At 40.7% G+C, this 22,879-nt stretch overlaps 1 protein-coding gene across 3 annotated transcripts in view; it reads right to left on the reverse strand.

Moving 5' to 3' along the window:
• Positions 1 to 22,879, reverse strand: part of man1a2 (mannosidase, alpha, class 1A, member 2) — a 120,706-nt gene that overhangs the window by 60,057 nt on the left and 37,770 nt on the right. For 2 of the 3 annotated variants that reach the window (XM_048540541.2, XM_048540540.2), the window contains exons 4-5: positions 4,202 to 4,320; positions 2,117 to 2,197 (exon numbers count right to left, since the gene is read on the reverse strand). In XM_048540541.2, coding sequence (XP_048396498.1) covers positions 2,117 to 2,197; positions 4,202 to 4,320 — 200 coding nt within the window. The remainder of the gene's footprint in view (positions 1 to 2,116; positions 2,198 to 4,201; positions 4,321 to 22,879) is intronic. The other variant, XM_048540542.2, reaches the window with a different exon arrangement.

Genomic DNA, 22,879 nt, shown 5'->3' on the forward strand with positions numbered 1-22,879 from the left:
ATTTTATTACAGGCCTCCAGTAGTCAGCAGGAAATTCAGCAGCAAATATGCAAGGAGATCGGAAATATCTGTAAGATAACCCGTTCTTCCTCCCACCTATCCCCTCCTCCCACCTCAAGCCGCACCTCCATTTCCTACCTACTAACCTCATCCCGCGTCCTTCACCTGTCCCCTCCCTACCTATACTCTCCTCTCCAACCATCTTCGCCTCTATCCATCTTCAGTCCGCTTCCCCCTTTCTCCCTTTTTATTTCAGAACCCTCTCCCCATCCCCCTCTGATGAAGGGTCTAGGCCTGAAACGTCAGCTTTTGTGCTCCTAAGCCCACTTTCTCCCTTTTTATTTCAGAACCCTCTCCCCATCCCCCTCTCTGATGAAGGGTCTTGGCCTGAAACGTCAGCTTTTGTGCTCCTAAGATGCTGCTTGGCCTGCTGTGTTCATCCAGCTCCACACTTTGTTATCTCTGCTGGGTCCACTGCTTGTCATCAGTTACATTAATGATTTGGTTATGAATATAGGAGGCATGGTTAGTAAGTTTGCAGATGGCATCAAAATAGTTAGTGCAGTGGACAGTGAAAAAAATTATCACGAGAGTACAATGCGATCTTAAATCAAGTGAGCCAATGAGCTGAGGAGTGGCAGATGCAGTTTAATTGAGATAAATATGAGGTGCCGAATTTTGGTAAGGCAACCAGGGCAATACTTACACACTTAATGTTAGAGTTCTGGGGAGTGTTGTTGAACAGAGAGAACTCGGAGCACGGGTGCATAACTCCTTGAAAGTTGAAACACAATTAGACAGGGCGATGAAGGCAATATTTGGCATGCTTGCCTTCATTGGTCAGAACATTTAAATATAAGAGTTGGTGCGTCATATTGCAGCTGTATAGAACATTGGTGAGGCCATGTTTAGAATATTGTATACAATTCTGGTTGCCCTTCTGTAGGAATAATGCTGTTAAACTTGACGTGGAGCAGAAAGATTGACAAGGATCTTACCAGGAGAGATGGTTTAAGTTATGGGGAGAGGCTGAAGAGGCTGGGCCATTTTTTCCCTAGACTGTCATTTGGAAGAAATTGTTCCCGGAGATGAAAGGAACACAGGGAAACTTTATAAAGGAATTAAAAGCAACAACCTAATTTGACATCCTTGGGAAGAAGAGTTGAAACAACATAAACAAGTTATTTCCTGGGAGAGAGGAGATAATGTTGCTTGATAATGTGTTACCTCATGACAAATGGACAATTAAGACTGTCTGCAGAAAGAATGACTTGAAATAAAGGGATTAATTGCAGGACAAGTTGTTTCAAACATTTAAGGCCGAATGTAACTAGGAATACAAGAGCTACTTCTGATAAGAAGGCAAGGTACACACTCGAGGCCTGCACACCTATAATCCATGTTGGATATGAAAGAATATAAAGGATCGTCAAAATCATGGCACAACCCAAACTTGAAAGAGAAAAAATTCTATAAGAATCCAACACGAGAACAATTCAGAAGCAGAACTTCAAAGAACGATGCTGGTCAAGGATCAATCCATGGACACATCTAAAGAGAAACACCATTGGTTAGAATTGTGGTTAAATTCTACCATTGATCAGATTGTTACCAAGTTGACTTGAGAGGCTTAACTTGCTTGAGAGGTCTTATTTTCGTTGCTACATACAATAAAATTTAAATCAATGTTTCAGTATTTGATCGCCTGTAAGATTTCCAAATAAGTAGCCGAATTATAGGTGACTGACCCACAACAACCTTGACAACTACTTTAGTTTCCCAGCAGTGGAATGTACTGAGAAAACAACTATACTGTGGAGCATATTGGATACAAGCTCATATTTGAAATATCTGAACTTGAACACCTCAGAAAATGCTGGAAACACAAACAGGTTTGCCAATATTTCAAAAGAAAATGCTAACATTTTGATCTGAAATGGGGTCTATACTGGAAATGTTAATTAATATTGTGATATATTTTCCATTCTTGCGGTTCCCTGCTTGCCTTGATGAAAGTGCACAAAAATGAACAGTGTAATCTGCAAAATGCCCAAAATTACGAAGGAACAAAGAAATTTACTAACTTTTGGAGAAAAAAAGAAGAGCTTTACCATACCTCCTCTCCTGAAAGATAATAGGCAGCCAGCAAGCCTCCGATAAACCTGATATTGACTTCAAACACTGAGACCTCTGCGTTCTACAGTGCACAAGGACAGGAATAAACAAGGTTAGGCTGTGTTGTATTAATACCAGGTAAGTAATCTGACTAGCCTTGCAGAGACATCAGGGACATACGGATCCAGCTTTGCTAGTTGTCTGCTACTCCCCAAGTGTGTCTGAAATCTACTGAACATAAAATTGGTTCAGGGTTATCTTTTCAAGTGTCCTTAACAGCGCATGAAACACCTATTATGCTGCAGAGGGTTAAAAGTCACTTTATGGGCGCCTTGGTCAAAACCTTGCTCCAGACCAAGCTTGTTTTCTAGATCCTTTTGATGCTTAACTTAAAGTCTTTAGGTTATTGGAAGTTTCCAATGTTAAAGTTTGTTTTTTTTCTTTTAAATTTACTGGAATCTGAAAGTACAGCAGGTGCAATAACATTCTGTTTCCGTGTTATAACTTTGAATTTCTAGCAGTCCATTTACACAACCTAGGTTCTGCCCACCAATCCCTTTACTGATATTTGTAAACCTACGTGAAGGCCCCTTACAATTGGTTCAGCAAATTCCGAAGGCAGAGTTAAGGTATTCACACTTCACTAAAATTATTTATGAGAAGTCTGAAGCTCAACAACAAAATGAGTTTTGGGCCTCCAGCTTCTGGTGATTGTTGCAAGCATACTGACCCTGTTGAGCCAGAAAGCAATTCAAGATTTTCCTTCTGTGCCACTTTCACTTTAATGAATTACAGGTACACACATTCAAGTTCTGTTCACCATTATAATGGCATAATATATGGCATAATATGGCAAACTGAACACAAACACAAGTCAGTATTTTAATGAGTTTTAACTAAGAATTAATATATTAAGTACAGAGATTTTGTTTTACTTTAACCAGTTATTTTGAAATCATGAACTCAGTGTAAAAGCAGTGAAAAATAAACTAACATACTTCACGAAATTCCCATTATCACCAACTTAGCTGTGGTTGGAGTTCCAGTAATGAACTCAAATTGACGAGGGTAGTGTTGAAGTAATCCTTAAGTTTCAACCTCGGTAAATCATTGTGTCCAGAAAACAATGGCTCTTGGTGAAACTAACATTGTATACACCATTCAAATGATGAAATTTTCCAGGAAATTCAGGGCCTTATTTCTGCCCAATCACATTACCTTTGGATCCGCATAAACTTGGATGTGGTTACAGCACTTTTTAATGACTGGAATTTCTACATTTTTTATAAATTTCTTCTGTCGATGACAAGTAAAATATTTACTACTGCAGCTTCCTCCCTTGTCTCCACTTAACTCAATCCAGCAAGCCCTAATCTGAATTTCGATCCTCTCATGGCTTCACTGTGCCCTAAGGGCAGCATGGCACCTCAGGGGTTAGCACTGCTGCATTACAGCATCAGGGACCGGGGACCGGAGTTTGATTGCAGCCTTGGGTGACTGTCTGTCTGGAGTCTGCATGCTGTCAGTGCCTGCAGGGATTTCCTCTGGGTGCTCCGGTTTCCTCCCACAGTCCAAAAACTAAATTACCCAAGAGTCCCGGGATGTGCAGGTTAGATCAATTAGCCGTGGGAAATGCAGGGTTATGGGGACAGGAAAAGAGTCTGGGTGGGATGCTCTTCAGAGGGCTGGTGCAGACATGATGGGCCAAATGGCTTCTTTGTGCAATTCTACGATTCAATTAGATGGCTATATTTGTATCTGCACCTGCAAAGACACTGTTTTGGATCTAGTCTTCCTCCTTTTCCACCGCCTGCCTCTTTTGAGTTGGATTGTGGACATGGCAGCAGACAGGGCATTAAGGAAAGTGCACACAACAAAGGAATGGAGGCAGTGAGAGAACAAAGTAAAGGATGATGGGTTTAACCTCCACGTGAAGTGCTATGGGAGATCAATTTACTAGTTAATTGTGAGCATGCCGCATCTGGCAATTCTTCCACTGAAAACAACTCACTCCATAACAAGATGGAAACAGGCCACTGAGAAGTAAAAAAACAACAACAGGTGTATTGAGCATATTATGACTTACCACACTGAAGTCTAAGTTCTTCTCAATCCATTCTTTCCCATCTCGAAATTCATCAAAAAGACCCATGATGTACAGTGTATCTAATGCATCCACAATGGTGGCACCCAACTGGGAATTGCCTAAAAGTAAAATCAATATATTTAATACATATTTTTTTCCCAATGGTGCTGGCTCAAAGAAAAACCACACCAAAATTCGATTCAACCATAAACCTGAAAATATAGTTAGTGTCGTATTTATTCGACTGCACACTTACAGCATCAAGTTTTTTAAAAACATATCTGGGAACCCTTGATAAACCTCCACTCTATCGAAACTCCCATTTTTCATAGGAGGTAATCTCACTCCACTCAAGAATTTCCTTCTCCATACCAAGCTTCTAGAAATGCTTTTACACCATCTGCCTCTTATTTCTGTCACCTGGTAAACTAATGACGCGTTACTGCCAATAATTTCAACAGAGGGCAACACAAGGTGGAAACACTTTTGTGATCTACGAAAAATTATCACCAGATCATGAATTCATGCAAGGAACAACACTTCAAACAGCAAATGAACAGAAGCTGGGGCAGCACTGGCAGCAATGGGATATTTTGGATTCAGCAGCAGAAGACCCTCAAGAAGAGAGTTTGTGCCAAATCCAAACAAACAGATGGTCAGGGAATTACTTTCAGGTTGAGAACAGATCCTGGATATCTGAATACCTTTGGTACAAAACATTTGATAGGTTCCTGTGGTTCAGTAATAGAGCCCCTACCTCTGGGCCAGAAAGCCTAGGTTCAAGTCCCATCTGCAGAGTTATATAATAACATCTCTGAAATGCTGCTTAGAAAATACTTACGAAATACTTGCTTCAAAATGATGTCATTAGAAAATTGAAGTACACTTTAAAAAAGGTTCAATGGTTTCACATCTCTCATGATGTTCAATTACATTAACATTGCAGGATTGCCCCCAACAGTGACACCCTCAAAGTTATCATTGATCAGAAACATAATTTAACCAACGTATCAAGTATAAGCACAACAATGAATCAGGTTGGGAATTGTGCAACAAATAACTCATTTCCTCATTTCAACACCTAACAGGCATAAGTCAGCAGTGTGGCAGAGTTCTGCCCACTTGCATGGATCAGTGCAGCTACAATCAACGCTCAACACTGTTCAGGACAAAGCAGATTGTGGTCAGCAGCTAATTCAGCCCTTTAACAACAATCATTCCCTACAACACTAGCACACAGTAAAACCAGTGTGTACCATGTACAAGATGCACAAGAGGAACTCAATAATGCTCCTTCAACAGCATCTTCCAAATCCATTACCTCTGCTACAAAGAACAAGGGCTGCAGATGCCATAGGAACACCACAAACTGTCATTTTCCCTTTAAGTCCCTCACCATTCTCCTTTGGAAATTTACTGCGCTTCCTTCATGAGATCAAAATTCTAGAACTTCTTCCAAATAGCATTAAGGACGCTGGAGTATTGGTAATGTCACTGGACTAGCAATCAGGGCATGGTTTCGAATCCAGCTTCATAGATGGGGAAATTCAAATTCAATAAAATTCTGGAATGAAAAGCTGGCCTTACAGTGACCATGTGACCACTGTTGATTGTCATCCCTGACTGGCAAGTGGGGAGGAGCAATAAGTGTTGATCTCTCCAACAGCTGCTGACTTCCACAAATGAATAAGAAAAATTCAGAACTTGGACTGTGGCTCACTTCTTTCGGAAAGGCAACTAGGGTTAGGCAATAAAATGACAGCTTTGCCAGAAACTGTCACATCTCTGACATGAAACAAATGTTTTATGTTGTACCATCTGGGTACACAAGAGGCATAATTTAAGGTCCATTATATATAAAAAATATTTAAAACCACAAAAACAATGGGAAAAAGAGTACATTATTTAGAAAAGGTCATAATCAAAGTATACACTCCATTAATTCAAAATAGTCAGTCTTTCCAGTTTTAATAGACTGGGAGAGAGACTACCCCTGCTCCTAGTTCTCATGTTCTTGCAAGTTTAGAGGATTAAAGGAAACAAAGGCCAGAAGCCTAAGCCAGCGTAAGGGTCTCAGCGATATGAAAAAGTGAACAGAGCATCCAGTACAATGCATACCTCTGTTATGCAAAATTAAATCAGTGCCATTACAATTCTGTCGCTCTTCCTCGAGGTTTTTCCCTAACTGGTTGATGAAAAAAAATTGAAACAATGTTTTATCATGTACTTTCATCTCAATGGAGGTAGTTTCTAGCCAATCCACATTCAACAACTTTCACAACACAAGTTTCATGAATTTCAAAACTCAATATTCACAATTAATTTTCCAGGACAAGACACATTGTGAACAAAAACAGGCAAAATTCTGATGCCACTTGGCCTGCTGTGTTCATCCAGCTCTAAACCATGTTATTTAAGATTCACTCAACATTTCTGTGGCATAAATAAGTTTCTTAAAAAATTTGTATTTTTTCCATCAGCAGGTGTTAGTGACAAGGCCAGCATTTGTTGCCCACCCTAATTGAGTTTTGAACCAAGGGGCTTGCTGGGTCATTTCACAGGACAGTTGAGAGTAGATCACAATGCTGTGGATCAGAAGTCACGTGTAAGGTAAACTAGGTAAAGCAGGCAGAAATCCTTCCTTAAAATGATAGCAGTGAACTGAATAGGTTTTTATGACAATCATTGTTGCCATTGTCACCATAACCAAAACCAGCTTTATACTCCAGATTTATTAATGCCATTCAAATTCCACCAGCTGTCATGGTGTGATCTGAACCAGTGTCCCCACACTTTAGCTCAGTGTCTAGAGACACTGTCACTTCACATCTACTCCACTAGCTTATCTCAAAATGATTGATTGATATGCTGTTCACTCATCTGATTGTAACTACAAATTTCTCATTGATTTTGACGTCCCTTGCAAGTTTCATTCGTTATTCATTTTTGTAGATCTTATAAATTGCTTTGTGGCCCTTTGCCGATCTTTGTATCTTGCCAATTTGGAAGGATCTGTGCTTTGTTTTTGCATTTTTATAAGCCCTTTTAGTTTTATGCCATCTCTTTAGTTCTCCATGACTGCTTTTCTTCTGTGAAGCTACAAAGACATAAACAGGCTATGTAAGATGCTACCAGTACATACCTCAATGAAAAATGTACAACTAGTCAGTTGGAAAAGGGGAAGCCCACTATCTCAAGCAAACCAGTTTAAATGTGAGGCAAGAACTGAGTTTTTAATAAAAACAATTCCATAATATCTCACTATAAAATCTTTTCGCATGATCATTTTTATAGATGTTCTTTTGCCTTTTAGGTTATCAAATGTGAAGTTTAAAAATATAACAACCTTGAATGTAAAACACCAATTGGAAGCTGAAAATTATATTACTGTCTAACCCACATTTAGGTGGCAGAAACTGACATCTCATTATACAAATTTATAACTGGGAAAAGTGAACCTTAATTTATTCAACACCAATGCAGCGCCAAAATATTTTTAAAATTGAAACTTGAGACCTAAAAAATGATGTGCTAGTTGAATATATCTTGTGTAGATTAGCATCAATAACGCTTAAATAACAATGGTTAAATTAAGTCTGTACTGACAAAGTTTGACAAGGATCTCATTTAAGCAGTAGGTAACGTAAGAGAGACTGAAAGTAAAAGATTATTAATGTACCATGAGTGATATTCTAACATCACATTTGATTTTAAAAATTTATACTTGTCAATTCAGTAAATTTGACAGACCAATAACTGTGGGGTGTCTAAGTGATCTTTGGATGGCTGAAATAAGTGCCAAAATACAAGAATGCAAGGCGCACTGAACATTCAGAGAACCGAGAACAGACAGCTAAAGTCAGAAATTTTGTGCGTAAGAGAAGAAAAGAGATACTTCTTAATTTCTTTTATCTCCCTTGGCTCGCTCGTGCTTTTCTTGATCTAAACACTCTCAAAGTATAACTTTCTATAAATTTGCTTCGCTAAATTACCAAGTAACTAATTCAGTTTGGAAGCCTGTGTTTCTTGCCCGGTGCTAGCGTCAAATAAATCCTTGCTTTTGCAAAAGAAATTGGAGCGAGAACAGAAGACATTGCCCACAAAACAACATGTTTACACACTTAATCCAGAGAAGCAATAAAGGTCACAATAGACAATGACATTACTGAACTCACTCCTGGTAACTGGAGATCATCTGCTGCAACAGTATCAGGACCAGATTAATCATGATTGTGTACTGATTATCACAAAGTCAACTCAGTAACAAAGACTGGAATTTTGCTTTGGAAAATTCACTTTTAGCCAAGTTTATGACCAAACTAAATCTCTGTAAACAAGTATTTCATTCAAGCGCTTCAAGTTCATTCCAGGTTTGGCTCAACACAGTGAAATCATTGAGACATAATTGCCATGGTCCACACAGAAACCAAAGGCATAGGCAGAAAAAAACATGTGATTGAAATTGAGAATAAATGAATTGCAGATTGGAACAGGTCAAACAAATTAGAGAATTAAACTTGTAGGTCACAGAGCGATGTGGAAAGAGGTTCCAATTCAAGAGCATTTGTGTGAAATAGCTGTCTTGTTGGGATGGCTTCACTGAAACCAGGCAGATATCAAGGCAAATTGTGTTGTACCCATTTGCCTCCTTAATTATTTGCCACACTTGCATTATCTTTGGAAGTTTCACACAGAAGACCTAGATACCTCTGTGCTACACTTTTTTGAAGGCTCTCTCCCTTTAAATAATAGATTGTCTTTTGATTCTTCCTACCAAAGGACACAACCTCACACTTTCCTACTTAAACTCCAGCCGTCATGATTTTATCCAGTCCATCAAGTTATTGCATGTTCCTTATGTCCTCCCACCTATTTCTGTATCGGCAGCATATCTGAAAACATTATATGCCACCCGCACCAGATCTAAATCATTATCAATCCTTGTCACATTCCATTAATTACACACTTTCAACTGAAAAAGACTTTTTTAATCCTGAATCTCTGTCTTCTGTGTTATGCAATCCCAATCCATATTAATACTTCAACTCCAATAGCTCAAGCTCCTATCTTATATAAAAAGTTATTATATCACATCTCAGTGAATGCTTTTTGGAAATGCCAGTACACTACGTCTACACTTTATTCACTCTGCCTGTTCCATCTTCAAAGAACCCTAGTCAATTTGTCAAACATTTCCTTTTCACAAAATCATATAGAATCTATTTGATGAGATTAGGCTTTTCTTAATGTCCTTGTTATTTCTTCCTTAATAATGGACTCTAACCATTTCCAAATGATAACTGTCAGACTAACTTGCCTATAATTCCTGTTTTCCCTCTCTCTTCCGTCCCCTGAACAGGGACATCAGATTAGCAATTTACCAAACTATTGGGATCCTCCCAGAATCCAATGCATTCTGAAATATTTCAACCAAAGCTTCCAATTTATCTGCAGCCACTTCCTTTAAAACTGTTCACTGCAGACCATCAGCACCTTGCTTATCTGATATCTTCAAAACCTTTATATAGTGTCCTTCATTTTGAAAACTGGTGCAAAATATGAATTTAAATTATGTCATTTTCCTGTTCTTCATTATTAATTCCAGTTACAACTTCCAAGGTCCCTACACTCACTAGCTACTTTCTAGTCCTGAAACGAGAATTCTTCCGCTCCTCTGATGCTGCCTGGCCTGCCGTGTTCCTCCAGCTCCATATTGTATTGGCTAGCTACTTTCTCAATTTTTTTGATATATTTTTGGCAATTTATTTTCTTAATTTTCTCATTTAGGAGATATCTGCTCCTGGCTCCCAACACCTTTTCAAACCTCTGGCCTACCAATATTTTTTAACCATTCTGTATGCAACTATTTTTTGTTTGAATACTCTGCTTGACTACTTTTCTTAAGTGCAGGTAGTTCATCTTTTTCACTGAGTCCTTCTTTTTGACCTCCTTTTCCTTTCTGCCTATTCCTCTGGAATGTCATATACTCTTGAACATTGAGTTCCCAATCTTGGACATTTCTCTGTGACAGCTGTCAAATCATATTAAGTTATTTCTAATTATGCTGTGAACTCATCTATCTTGTTACAAATACTGCATTCATTCAGATAAAAATGAAAGCTTAAAAAGGTCTTTATCATTATTATTTAGTCTAGTTTTAAGTTCTGCTGCACTTTTCTGCTTATATTTTCTGCCCCTTCCAGTCATACTTTGCTAATCTTTTCACAATCCCGCACCTCTGCTCTCATTTCTTTTTCTCTTTTTAAATTTCCCATCAATTCCCCATATCACAAATTAGTCTAAAGCCACTGTTACATGAATTGCCAGAACATTGATCCCAGTATAGTTCAATTGAGGCATGAGACAATAGTTCAACTCTTTCTTTCCATGGTATTAGTGCACTTGCCCGTGAATCAGAACACATTTCATCCACACCAACCTTTGAGCCATACATTTGCCCCTCTAATCTTGTTTACCCTATACCAACATGCACATGGTTCAGCTAACAATGTGGAGATTATTACCAATGTAGTTCTACTTTTTAAACTTCGTCTGGAGTTGCTCATTACCTCTAACAGAACCTCTTTTGGACCACAGAAACTGAATCTTTCTTATTCTATTCCAAGTTCCTTTCCAAACAGAGGAGATGGCCTTAAATTTGGCACAAGGTAAACAACACAACATTTGGAAAATTGTCTTAGCTACAGAGAACAGCATCAACTCCCCTAACAATGCTATTCCCTTTTACCACTGCATTCCTATTTTGCTCTCCATTTCGATGGCACTGTACCACAGTCCTTTGGTCAGTTCACTTATCCTCCCTGCAGTTCGAGACCTCATCTATACCAGGACAAAGAGCCTCAACAACAACAGCAGCAATGACTGAGTATTCTCCAAAGTTCAACTATGGCTTCTAATACATGCCTCATTTGCTGTTAGAGACTCCTTCCCTTGACCAGGCTAACTGGTGTATGTTTAGGGGTGTGACAGTCTCCTGAAACAGTATCCATACAACTTGCCTCTCCCTGCTGTGTCGCAGGGTCCACCAGCTCGACTTTGAGTCAAAATTCATCAAGCAGTCAACACTTGCTACACTGTGGATCACAGCAGCGACCATCAGATTTCACATGCAGCCACAACACTTTGCATGTCTAGCTATTTCAGTACTATTTAATTAACTAACCTTAATGTTTATTTTAGGTATTGTGAATTGTGAAAGTTAATTTCCAACCTGTACTCTTCAGCTATAATAAAGTTTTCAAGATTTGAACTACCTGGCCAATCAAAAGACTTGTGGAAAAAAAACCTGTTTTCCCAAGATGTCGCATTTTGGGTCTGAAAGGAGAAACAGGCAGAGGAACTTTGCCACAAGTTTTCATTTCTCACCATTCTTCTTACAAAAGCCCACTCTTTGTCTGCTTTACAGTGGTGATTTACTGCACACATCACACAGTCTGCTTTACAGTGATGCTGAATTACTACATGCTCCTCTCAAAAGGTGGTAATGGCAGGTTGAAGTTCCTTCATATTAGTTGTCCAGTGCAGAGCTCATGTACTAGCTTTAACTGGACAATAATTGCAACCTCTGGCCACCAATCAGCCAACACGGCAAAATTGACTTTAGATGACTACTCCCAAACCAGCCTGGTCAGGACCCATATCTGACTTCAGGACACAAACCAGAAAATCTTGCAAACAGTTGCCAGGTTAAGAAATAAACATCCAAAGAAACATGGAAGCTAAGCGCAATGGAAAAGGATGAGCAGGACAGAGAATAAAGGAAGAAAGCAGGACAGTCATACAATAGGACCTTGGCTCAAGATCAAATGGTGTGGGTGGACAAATACTAGAAATTTCAGCATAAAACAGTATGAAAGTCTCAAATGCAGTTACACTTTTAGCAAAGGTAAGAAATAACCAGAACTTATGACAAAGACAATGTAGCTGATGAATCTAGCCTTAACATGGATACTATTTTTGCAAGAGAAGTTTGTGGAATGCTTTTACAAAGCTTCCTAGTACAATACGCAATGTGGAATTAACCAGAGACAAACTATATCAGACTAGATTGTGTAATGTGGCAATACCAATTGGTTACCCAACAGTAAAGAATTTTCCATGGAAAAAGTAATCGCAACAAAAATTAAGTCCATGATTACTCAAAGGTTTAACAACCATTATGTTCTATCAAAATAGAGAATTCAAATAGAAAATCTAATTCAGAATAGATCTGAATTCAAAGGAAAGACTTAAAATGCTGTGAAAATAAATCATTTGCCCTAAGTTCAAGACAGCTATAGAAAGCAAAGGGTAATAGAGGGTTGATTAAAAAGGGAAACATGATAGAATAGAACATAAGCCAACCCAGAATACAAAAACAAATAGCGAGAGTTTTACAACTATACATGCATAAAAAGGCCAAAGTAAGGCTCCTTAGAGACAGGAGAAATCATTATGCAGTTTGACAAAATAGGAGATGTTGACCAAATATTTTGTGTCTGTTCTCACGGGAGAAGACATACCAAAAGCAGAATTAAGCAATTCATATTGGCACAGAACAAGTTTAAGCAAAATTTTAAAGGGCTAAGTGCAATAAGTCACGAGAACCAGATTCACTAGATCCTTTTGGTTTAAAAGATGTAGCAGCAAAGTTAGTGCATGCATGTGTTATAATTTTTCAGAATTCCATGGATTCTGGAATATCCCAGTAGATTGGAAATCAGCAAATGTACCACCAATACTCAAGGAGGAAGAGGAAAAATGGAACGACAGGCCAGTCATCTTGTCAACAGCTGTCCACAAATGCTGAAATTGATTATTTAACAGTCTTAATTATGTACTTAAAACATCATAGTATGATCAGATAAAGTCAACAAGGCTTTGAAAGGGAAACTGTGTTGGACAAATTTGTCAGACGCTTTTGAGGATATTAGTATTAGAATAGACGAAATGGAGGCTAAAGATGGATTAAAGATGAATTTCCAAAATAAAGTTAAATGAAGTGACACGCAACACATAATACACAAGGGCACATCGAGTTAGGGTAACATATTAGCATTGATGGAGAGTTGGTTCATGGACCGGAAGTAGAGAGGGATGAATAGGACGTTTTTGAATTACTAGGTTAACAACCAGGGATGAAGAAATGTACGGATTACTGATACTACCCATTGCTTTTGAGACCACACAATAATGCACAGACTGGTCAATTAATGGCAGATGTTCAGGGTGATGGCCAACTGGGTTCATGCAATGTGCGCTGCTCACCCAATGGGCCAGACAACAACTTGTCCAAGCATGGAGAAGGCATACCACAACCCAGAAGGAAATCACAGGATTCAAACACAGGAGCCCCTGACATGGTATTGTGTCATGTGCACCAGGGATGACTTTTACTAAAGCAGATTATCTGGTTACAGGTCATATCATTGTTTGAGAGCTTGCAATGTGCAAATTAATTGCTGTATTTTCTACAATACAACAATGAAAACACTTCAAATATTATTTCATTAGCTGTGAAACACGTGAAAACAGCCTGTTTACGCAATGTGTAGAAAAATACAAGTGTAGCTTTCTTATTCTGGACTTCTCATGATACATCTTTAAAGTTGTTAGTTGCTGTCACACATTGCAATAATTGCAGTAATTTTAGGGAAGCTATTTCATAAAGTAAAAATCTCCATGATTAAACCCAGTGAGATCCTATGATAGACAGAAAAATGAGTTGTGAAATGTATGCAAAGGCTACCGAAACCTTAAGTGAATGAGAAAAAAATTTGGCAGATGGCCTACTTGACAGACAGAACTAATAGAGCCAGACGGAACTAATAGAGCCAGACGGAACTAATAGAGCCAGACGGAACTAATAGAGCCAGACGGAACTAATACAGCCAGACGGAACTAATACAGCCAGACGGAACTAATACAGCCAGACGGAACTAATACAGCCAGACAGTCACACAGCACAAAAACAGATCTTTTGGTCCAACAAGGCCACGTCAACCATGTTTCCAAACTAAACTAGTCTCACGGCTTGCTCCTGATCCATATCCCTCCAAACCATTTCTATTCATATACTTGTCCAAATGTCTTTTAAAATTGTACCCGCATCCACCACTTCCTCAGGAGGTTTATTCCACACACAAACCATTCTGAGTAAAAAAAATTGCCCCAGTAACTTTTTTCAAATTCTTCTCTCTCGTGAAAAAGATGCTCTCTAGTCCTGAAACCATCCCCCATGCTAGGTCAAAGATAACTACCGTTAACTCTATCTATATACCTCATTATTTTATAAATTTCTATCAGGTCCCCTCTCAACCTCCTACGCTCCATAAAAAGTCCCAGCCTTTCTCTATAACTCAAACCTTCCAAACCCAGCATCCCCTATTCCCAATTCCTCCGCCTCCGCCACATCTGCTCCAACAATGAGGCATTCCACTCCCGCACATCCCAGATGTCCATGTTCTTCAAGGACCGCAACTTCCCCCCCGACAGTGGTCGAGAACGCCCTTGACCGCGTCTCCCGCATTTCCCGCTACACATCCCTCACACCCCGCCCCCGCCACAACCGCCCAAAGAGGATTCCCCTCGTTCTTATACACCACCCCACCAACCTCCGGAAACAACGCATCATCCTCCGACACTTTCGCCATCTACAACCCGACCCCACTACCCAAGACATTTTTCCATCCCCACCCTTGTCGGCTTTCCGGAGAGACCACTCCCTCCATGACTCCCTTTTTCGCTCCACACTGCCCTCCAACCCCACCACACCTGGCACCTTCCCCTGCAACCGCAGGAAATGCTACACTTGCCCCCACACCTCCTCCCTCACCCCTATCCCAGGCCCAAAGATGAGTTTCCATATTAAGCAGAGGTTCACCTGCACATCTGCCAATGTGGTATACTGCATCCATTGTACCCGGTGTGGCTTCCTCTACATTGGGGAAACCAAGCAGAGGCTTGGGGATCGCTTTGCAGAACACCTCCGCTCGGTTCGCAATAAACAACCGCACCTCCCAGTCGCAAACCATTTCCACTCCCCCTCCCATTCCTTAGATGACATGTCCATCACGGGCCTTCTGCAGTGCCACAATGATGCCACCCGAAGGTTGCAGGAACAGCAACTCATATTCCGCTTGGGAACCCTGCAGCCCAATGGTATCAATGTGGACTTCACCAGCTTCAAAATCTCCCCTTCCCCAACCGCATCCCAAAACCAGCCCAGTTCGTCCCCTCGCCCCACTGCACCACACAACCAGCCCAGATGTTCCCCTCCACCCAGTGCATCCCAAAACCAGTCCAACCTGTCTCTGCCTCCCTAACCTGTTCTTCCTCTCACCCATTCCCTTCCTCCCACCCCAAGCCGCACCTTCATCTCCTACCTACTAACCTCATCCCACCTCCTTGACCTGTCCGTCTTCCCTGGACTGACCTATCCCCTCCCTACCTCCCCACCTATACTCTCCTCTCCACCTACCTTCTCTCCATCTTCGGTCCGCCTCCCCCTCTCTCCCTATTTATTCCAGAACCCTCACCCCATCCCCCTCTCTGATGAAGGATCTAGGCCCGAAACGTCAGCTTTTGTGCTCCTGAGATGCTGCTGGGCCTGCTGTGTTCATCCAGCCTCACATTTTATTATCTTAAATCTCTTCTGAACCCTCTTCTATAACTGGGTGACCAGAACTGGACACAGTATTCCAGAAGAGGCCTAACCAACATCTTGTATAACCTCAATATAACATCCCAACTCCTGTAGTCAAAAGGGCTGAGCAATGAAGGCAAGTCTGCCAAATGCCTTTTTAACCACCCTATCTACGTGATGCGCAAAGTTTAAAGAATTATGTACCTGCACCCCTCGGTCCCCCTGTTCTCCACACTGCACAAGGCTCTACATTAATTGTATGAGCCCTACCCTTGTTTGTTGTACCGAATTGTAAACTTGTCAACTTTAGCAGGAAGAAGAGAAAAGTCATTGTTATTAAATTAAGGGGAATTGCTGAATGTTTGAAGTACCAGAGGATCTGGATATCCTGATCCATAATTCACAAAAACAGCTGGAAAGCATGTACAGCAAATGATTAGGAAGGAAAATGGAATGTAGGTAATTATTGTAATGTGAACAGAATATAGAAGATATTTCACTTTAGCTGCACAGGGTTCTAGCGAGACCGCAACCAACATGCCATATGAGGCTGTAGATATGCTTGCCAAGCCAGTGGTTTGGATGCAAACGTCGCACATTGCAGTAATTTTAGGAAAGCTATTTCAAAAAGCAAAGACCACCATGAATAAGATCAGTGAGATCCTGTGATAGACAGAAAAATGAGTTGTGAAACACAAGGTGTGCAAAGGGTGTGAATACCTTAAAGTGAGTGAGCAAAAAGTTGGCAGACGGCATATTTTATAGATGGAACTTATAGAGTCATAGCAGCTTCACCAAAGGCACACTGACGATGTTACCCAGCAGGCTGACAAAATGTTTTCATCCAAACCCAGCAGCTCAGCAAGTATGCCCACAACCTCACCCACAACCTGAGCTACAAATCTACTTAAAAACTTTACATATGCCATGTGCAGTTTTAGACTTCTTATTTGGGAGGGGGGAGGTTATGTTATCACAAAAAGTTGAATACGTTGACTTGTATCCATTAAAGAATAAGAGGTCTTCTTATTGAGACATACAAGATCTTAAGAGGACATGACAGGATGGATGATGAGGGGATGTTTCCCCTTGTGCGAGACTGGAAACAAGGGCCACAGTGTAAATACAAGAGGTCCTGCATTGAAGATAAACTGCTTCCTTTCAGATACTTGTGAATCTTTGGAACATACTTCCCAGAATGCACTGACAGCAGGGTCATTGAATTTTTTTTAAGATAGTGGAGGAACTCTTGACTTAAAAGTGGGTCAAAGGTTATGTGCCTGTCTATGTGATAGCAAGGTGTAGATACAGAAGCACTGTATTTCTGGCCACAATTACAATAGTTAATAAACTTATTGAATGGCAGAGCAGGCTGTAAGCATTGACTCCTTCACTTAATTTGTACATTTTCCTGAAGGTCGATGATTTTGGTGCTGCATTTAACCATGCCCCTTAAATCTATCATGGCCAAAAAGCTTTTGTAGCTTCTCACATGTGACTCTCATAGCGGTGAAGGCAACGAATAGCTCTGCACATCTAAATATAGCATCCATTGGTATCTGGTTACAATGGCATGTTGCAGGCTGGGTAATTAACACCCACGCACATGGGCTGAAATGGCTGAGGCAAAATTAATCAAAGCTGCTGAGACATTCAATGTTATAGGCATTAGGTGAGTTATCAACCATGCCATAAAAGTAAGTGACAGTGGCTGGAAAGGCAAAGTCTCCTGAGGTGCAATCTCTCTGTCACCTGCAAAATAAGCCATGCACACCCTTTATAGAGAATTGGGACAATGCAGACTTTGCTCACCTCCATTACTGAAGTTGCCTGCCCTCAGCAGCACCTTGTTTCTAAGGAGTTGAGGCACCGTCATGCGCCTCCCGTGATTCCTGGCCCCTGATCATCTGGCTGCCTCCCTCACATTCTCCGGTGAGGAGCAACAATCTCCAGCAGTTTGTAAACAGAGTAACTCAAAAGATCCAGGATACTATTCAGGTATTCATCCATTTCAAACTAATAAGACATTCAAGAATCTATCAGCAACTTCATTTGCCAAAGGCAGCATAATCCATTACCAGCCTTTAGTTGTCTTAATTAAGCTGACTGCACATGTTGTGACTCCAGGGTATGTGAAACTTGAATCAAACCTTCTGGTCCAGGGATAAGGATACTACCGCTGTACCACAAGACCTTACCTCCAGTTATTTTGTTGATGGTTGTAATGGAAAATATGAAAATTAGATTCCCATCTGGCCTGTTTCACCTGTTGGGAACTCAATAGTAGGGAGAACATAATGCAGTCAATTAAACTGTTAACAAAGATTAAATGGTCATAATTGCTAATTCCAAAATTTCAGAGTCCGCCCACTGTATTGATGCCAGTGTGGTGACATCTGGCTTGTGACTCGGCATCATGCCAAATAATACATTTCCATGGGATTAAAACACAGTTCTGTTTTCACTACATTAAATTTAGCCCAGAACCCCACTTGGATCTACACATGACCCTCAATCTTTTGCGATTTATATTTATGGCACAAAAGATGACCAAAACTAATGTATCAAAGTTGCTGACGAAATTTAAGGTGCGAGAATGAAAAAGGAGGCACATTTTCTGATAACTACCGGTCACAATCATTGATATGGGCCAACATTTATTTCCATCTCTAATTGCCTAGAGGGCAGTTAAGAGTCAAACAATTTCTGTGGGTGTGGAGTCACGTGAGATGAGATCAGGTAATGATGGCAGATTCCTTTCCCGTAGGACATTAGTGAAGCAGGCGGGTTTCCACATCAATAACAGTGGTTATACAGTTAAAAATTAGGCCAATTCTTCACTTAAGACTTTTCAGTTAAGACGTTAACCATGGTAGGATTTGAATCCATTTCACCAGAACACTGGCCTGGGTTTTTAAGTTTGTTAGTCCAGACATATTACCACTATGTCATTGCCTTCCTCAATTCCTTTGCATCCATTCCAATGGGCAAAACAATTTCCAAAATTTAAAACGAGGGTTGCTTGAAGCACTATTAATTACTTAACTTTTACTTCCAGTTAATTAAGGATTCGGTATAACATGAGATGCCACAGGTGTGTCCGAGAACCCGCAGCAGGACAAGTCACCAACTCATGTTCTGGTTCATGCTAATTCCAACAGCAGACACGCATAGTATGGGGCTTGTGTAGTAGCATCCTTTTTGCTGAATCACAAATTCCAGCTTCACATCCAACCTCCCTCAGAAATGTGTCACAACACATTTGAACAGATTGTTTAAAATAAAACCACACTGTAAGAAATCTGCACTGGGTCACCACGTTCATCAGATGGATGACAGCCATATACCAAAGATCATCAGCATGATAAACTGGCCACTACATGACAATCTTATGAATAACTATCTCTGCAACAAAGACATCGGCAAGCCCACAAAGATGATGATAAACATTGAAACTGACAACTGGAAGAAATTTGCTGATGGTTGGAATCGAGAAGCTGACTGACTATCTGGAAAAGCAACAGGAAAGTGAGCATACATGGGGAGGTCAACTGACCAAGAAGGAAGCTGAGAGACTATAGAGGCCAGAGATTCATGTAGCTTCTCAGCCCACTGTCTTCCTTTGCAACAAATACAGCAAAGACTGCCAAGCCAGATTGAGACTCCTAAAACAAACCAAGTGATCCTTAACACGGTTGACCGCCAGACTACAAGCATGGCTGCCACCTTGTAACAAATCAAATAAAGTTCAGTTCATAGATGTGATACAAGCAGTATTTTCTTTTACAACTGCTGCTCCCTGTAGAGTAACAGGCAAATTTGTACTCAATTTTTCGGTCAATTCACATTCCTTTTTGCTCCATACATGACTGCACAAAGCACTGAAAAATATAAATTTTGAACAACTAGCAGCATGATTAGTCTATTTGATCCCCCCAAGTCTGCTCACCCATTCAGTTATGATTATGGCTGATCTGATCTTCACCTCAAGTCCACTTTCCTGCCCGATCTACATAAATTCTCAACTCCCTTATGCATTTCAAAACCTGTCCATCTTAACAGAATTCCCAAGACTAGATATGAAGAAAAGTTGAGGAGATTAGGATTATTTTCATTAGAAAGACGGAGATTGAGGGGGGACCTGATTTGAGGTCTACAAAATCATGAAGGGTATAGACAAAGTGGATAACAAGAAGCTTTTTCCCCCAGAGTGGGGGACTCAATTACTAAGGGTCATGTGTTCAAAGTGAGAGGAGGCAAGTTTATGGGAGACATGCGTGGAAAGTTCTTTACGCAGAGGGTGGTGGGTGCCTGGAACGCGCTGCCAGCGGAGGTAGTAGACGCAGACACAATAGTATCGTTGAAGATGTATCTGGACAGGTACATGGATAGGCAGGGAGCAAAGGGATACAGACCCTGAGAAAATAGATGACAGGTTTAGACAGAGTATCTCGATTGTTGCAGACTTGCAGGACCGAAGGGCCTGTTTCTGTGCTGAAATTTTCTTTGTTCTTTAAATCTTACGGGAGAGAAATTCCTCCTGATTCCAGTCTTAAATGGACAACACTTTATGCTAGAACTACACACCCTAGTTTCCTCATAATGGGAAGCATTGCCTCAGTGACCAGCCTGTCAAATCACCTTAGAACAGTGTGTTTCAATTTTATCAATTCTCATTCTACAGTCCAGACACATCTGTTCAAACCTTCCTCTCCTGCAAACCCATTCATGCTACAAATCAACCTAGTGAACATTTTCTGAACACCCTATAATATATACATTTTTACCTATAGAGACCAAACTGTACACAAAACACTGGATTTACCTATTCATTTAATCAATCTACAAAACAGCTGGTGAAAAATTTCATTTTTTTATTACAAGTAACAACAAAAATTATTGTAGAAACTCAGCAAGTCTGCCACTTAAATAAAGTAAGCAGAGACAAGGTTTCAAGTCCGTGATGCTTCTCTAGAACTAGAAGCAGTTAGGAAAAGGTGATATTTAAGCTGACAATGGGACGGAGGGAAAAAGAGTAAGCAGACTGGTGAAGGTGGAGTGCAGCGATTGGAAAAACGGAAGGCGGACAGGCCTAAGATATACATGCTAACACAGGAACTCAGTATTACATTCAAGTGGCAGACAACTGGAAGCCCAGGTGGTCTTGGTTTTCCAATTGCTTCTAGTTCTTAAGGGTCATTAGTTTCAATACGTTAACTGTTTTCTCTTGCCAGATGCTGCCAGTCCTGCTGAATTGCTCCAGCAATAACTTTTTGTTTGTTTCAGATAGAGTCATAGAGATGTACAGCATGGAATCACACCCTTTTGATCCAAGTCCAAAATAAATCTGTCCCATTTGCCACCATTTAGCCCAAATCCTTCTAGACCCCTCCTATTGATGTACTCATGCAGGTCCCTTTTAAATGCTGTCATTGTACCAGCCACCACCAGTTCCTCTGACAGCTCATTCCAGACATGCACCACCCCCTAGCTGAAAAAGTCACCCCTTAGTTCCCTTTCACATCTTTCCACTCTCATCTAAAACGTATGCCCTATAGTTTTAGACCACCTCCCCCACCCCATGCTTTTGACTATTCCTTATCCATGCTCCCCATGATGTTACAACCCTCTATAACATCTCCTTCTCAGCCTGCAACACTCCAGGGAAAGTAGCCATAGCCTATTCTGCCTCTCCCTATAGCTCAAACCCTCCAAACCCTGGCAAGCCTTGAAAATCTTTTCTGAACCTTTTCAACTTTCTCAATGTCCTTCCAAGAGCAGGGAGACCAACACACTGCATACAGTATTCCCAAAGTGACCTAACCAATGTCTTGCACAGCCACAACATGACATCTCAACTCCTATACTCAATGCATTGACCAATAAAGCAAAGCATCCCAAATGCCTTCTTTACTATTGCGTCTGAGACTCCCCTTTCAAGGAACTACAAACCTGCACTCCATGTTCTCTCTGTTCAGCAACACTCACCAATACCTTACCATTAAGTGTATAAGTCCTCCCCTGATTTGCCTTTCCAAACGCAGCAGCTCACATTTATCGAACCGAATCTCCATCTGCCACTCCTCGGCCAATTCGCCCATTTTATCAAGATCCCATTTTACTCTGAGGTAACCTCCTTTACTTTCCACAACACATCTGATTTGGGTGTCATCTGCGAAGTTACTAACCATACCTCATGTTCACTTCCAAATCATTTACCTAAATGACAAAAAGCAGTGAAGCCAGCACCGATCCTTGTGGAACACCTTTAGTCACAGACCTCCATTCTGAAAAGCAACCATCCACAACCACCCTCTGTCAAATACCTTCACGCCAGCTGCGTAACCAAATGGTTAGTTCTTCCCATATTCCATGTGATTTAAAGATTTAAACTGGTTAATCAGTCTAATATGAGGAGCCCTGTCAAATCCCTTACTGAAGTCCAAATAGATCACATCCACCACTCTTTCCTCATCAATTCTCTTCCTTACATCTTCAAAAAAGTTCGATCAAGTTATCGAGACACAATTTCCCATGCACCAAGACATGTTGACTATCCCTAATTAATCCTTGCCTTTCCAAATACATGTAAATCCTGTCCCTCAGGATTCCCTCCAATAACGTGCCCACCGCTGATGTCAGGCTCACCAGCCTACAGTTCCCTGGCTTTTCCTTACCAGCTTCCTTAAATAGTGAAATCATGTTAGCAAACCTCCAGTCTTGTGGCACCTTACCTGTGGCTATCGATGTTACAAGTATCGCAGCAAGGGGTCCAGAAACACTCCTATAGTTTTTCAGAGTTCTGGGGTACACCTGATCAGGTCCCAGGAATTTATCTACCTTTATGCTTTTAAAGTCGTTCAGCACCACCGCCTCTGTAATATGGACATTTTTCAAGATGTTGCTATTTATTTCCCCACATTCTTTATCTTCCATATCCTTCTCTAGTTAAAACTGATGCAACATGCTCGTTTAGTATCTTCCCGATCTCCAACAGGTCCACACACAGCCGGCCTTGCCAATCTTTCAGGGGC

This window comes from Stegostoma tigrinum, chromosome 12, assembly GCF_030684315.1.
Source record: "Stegostoma tigrinum isolate sSteTig4 chromosome 12, sSteTig4.hap1, whole genome shotgun sequence".
NCBI lineage: Eukaryota > Metazoa > Chordata > Chondrichthyes > Orectolobiformes > Stegostomatidae > Stegostoma > Stegostoma tigrinum.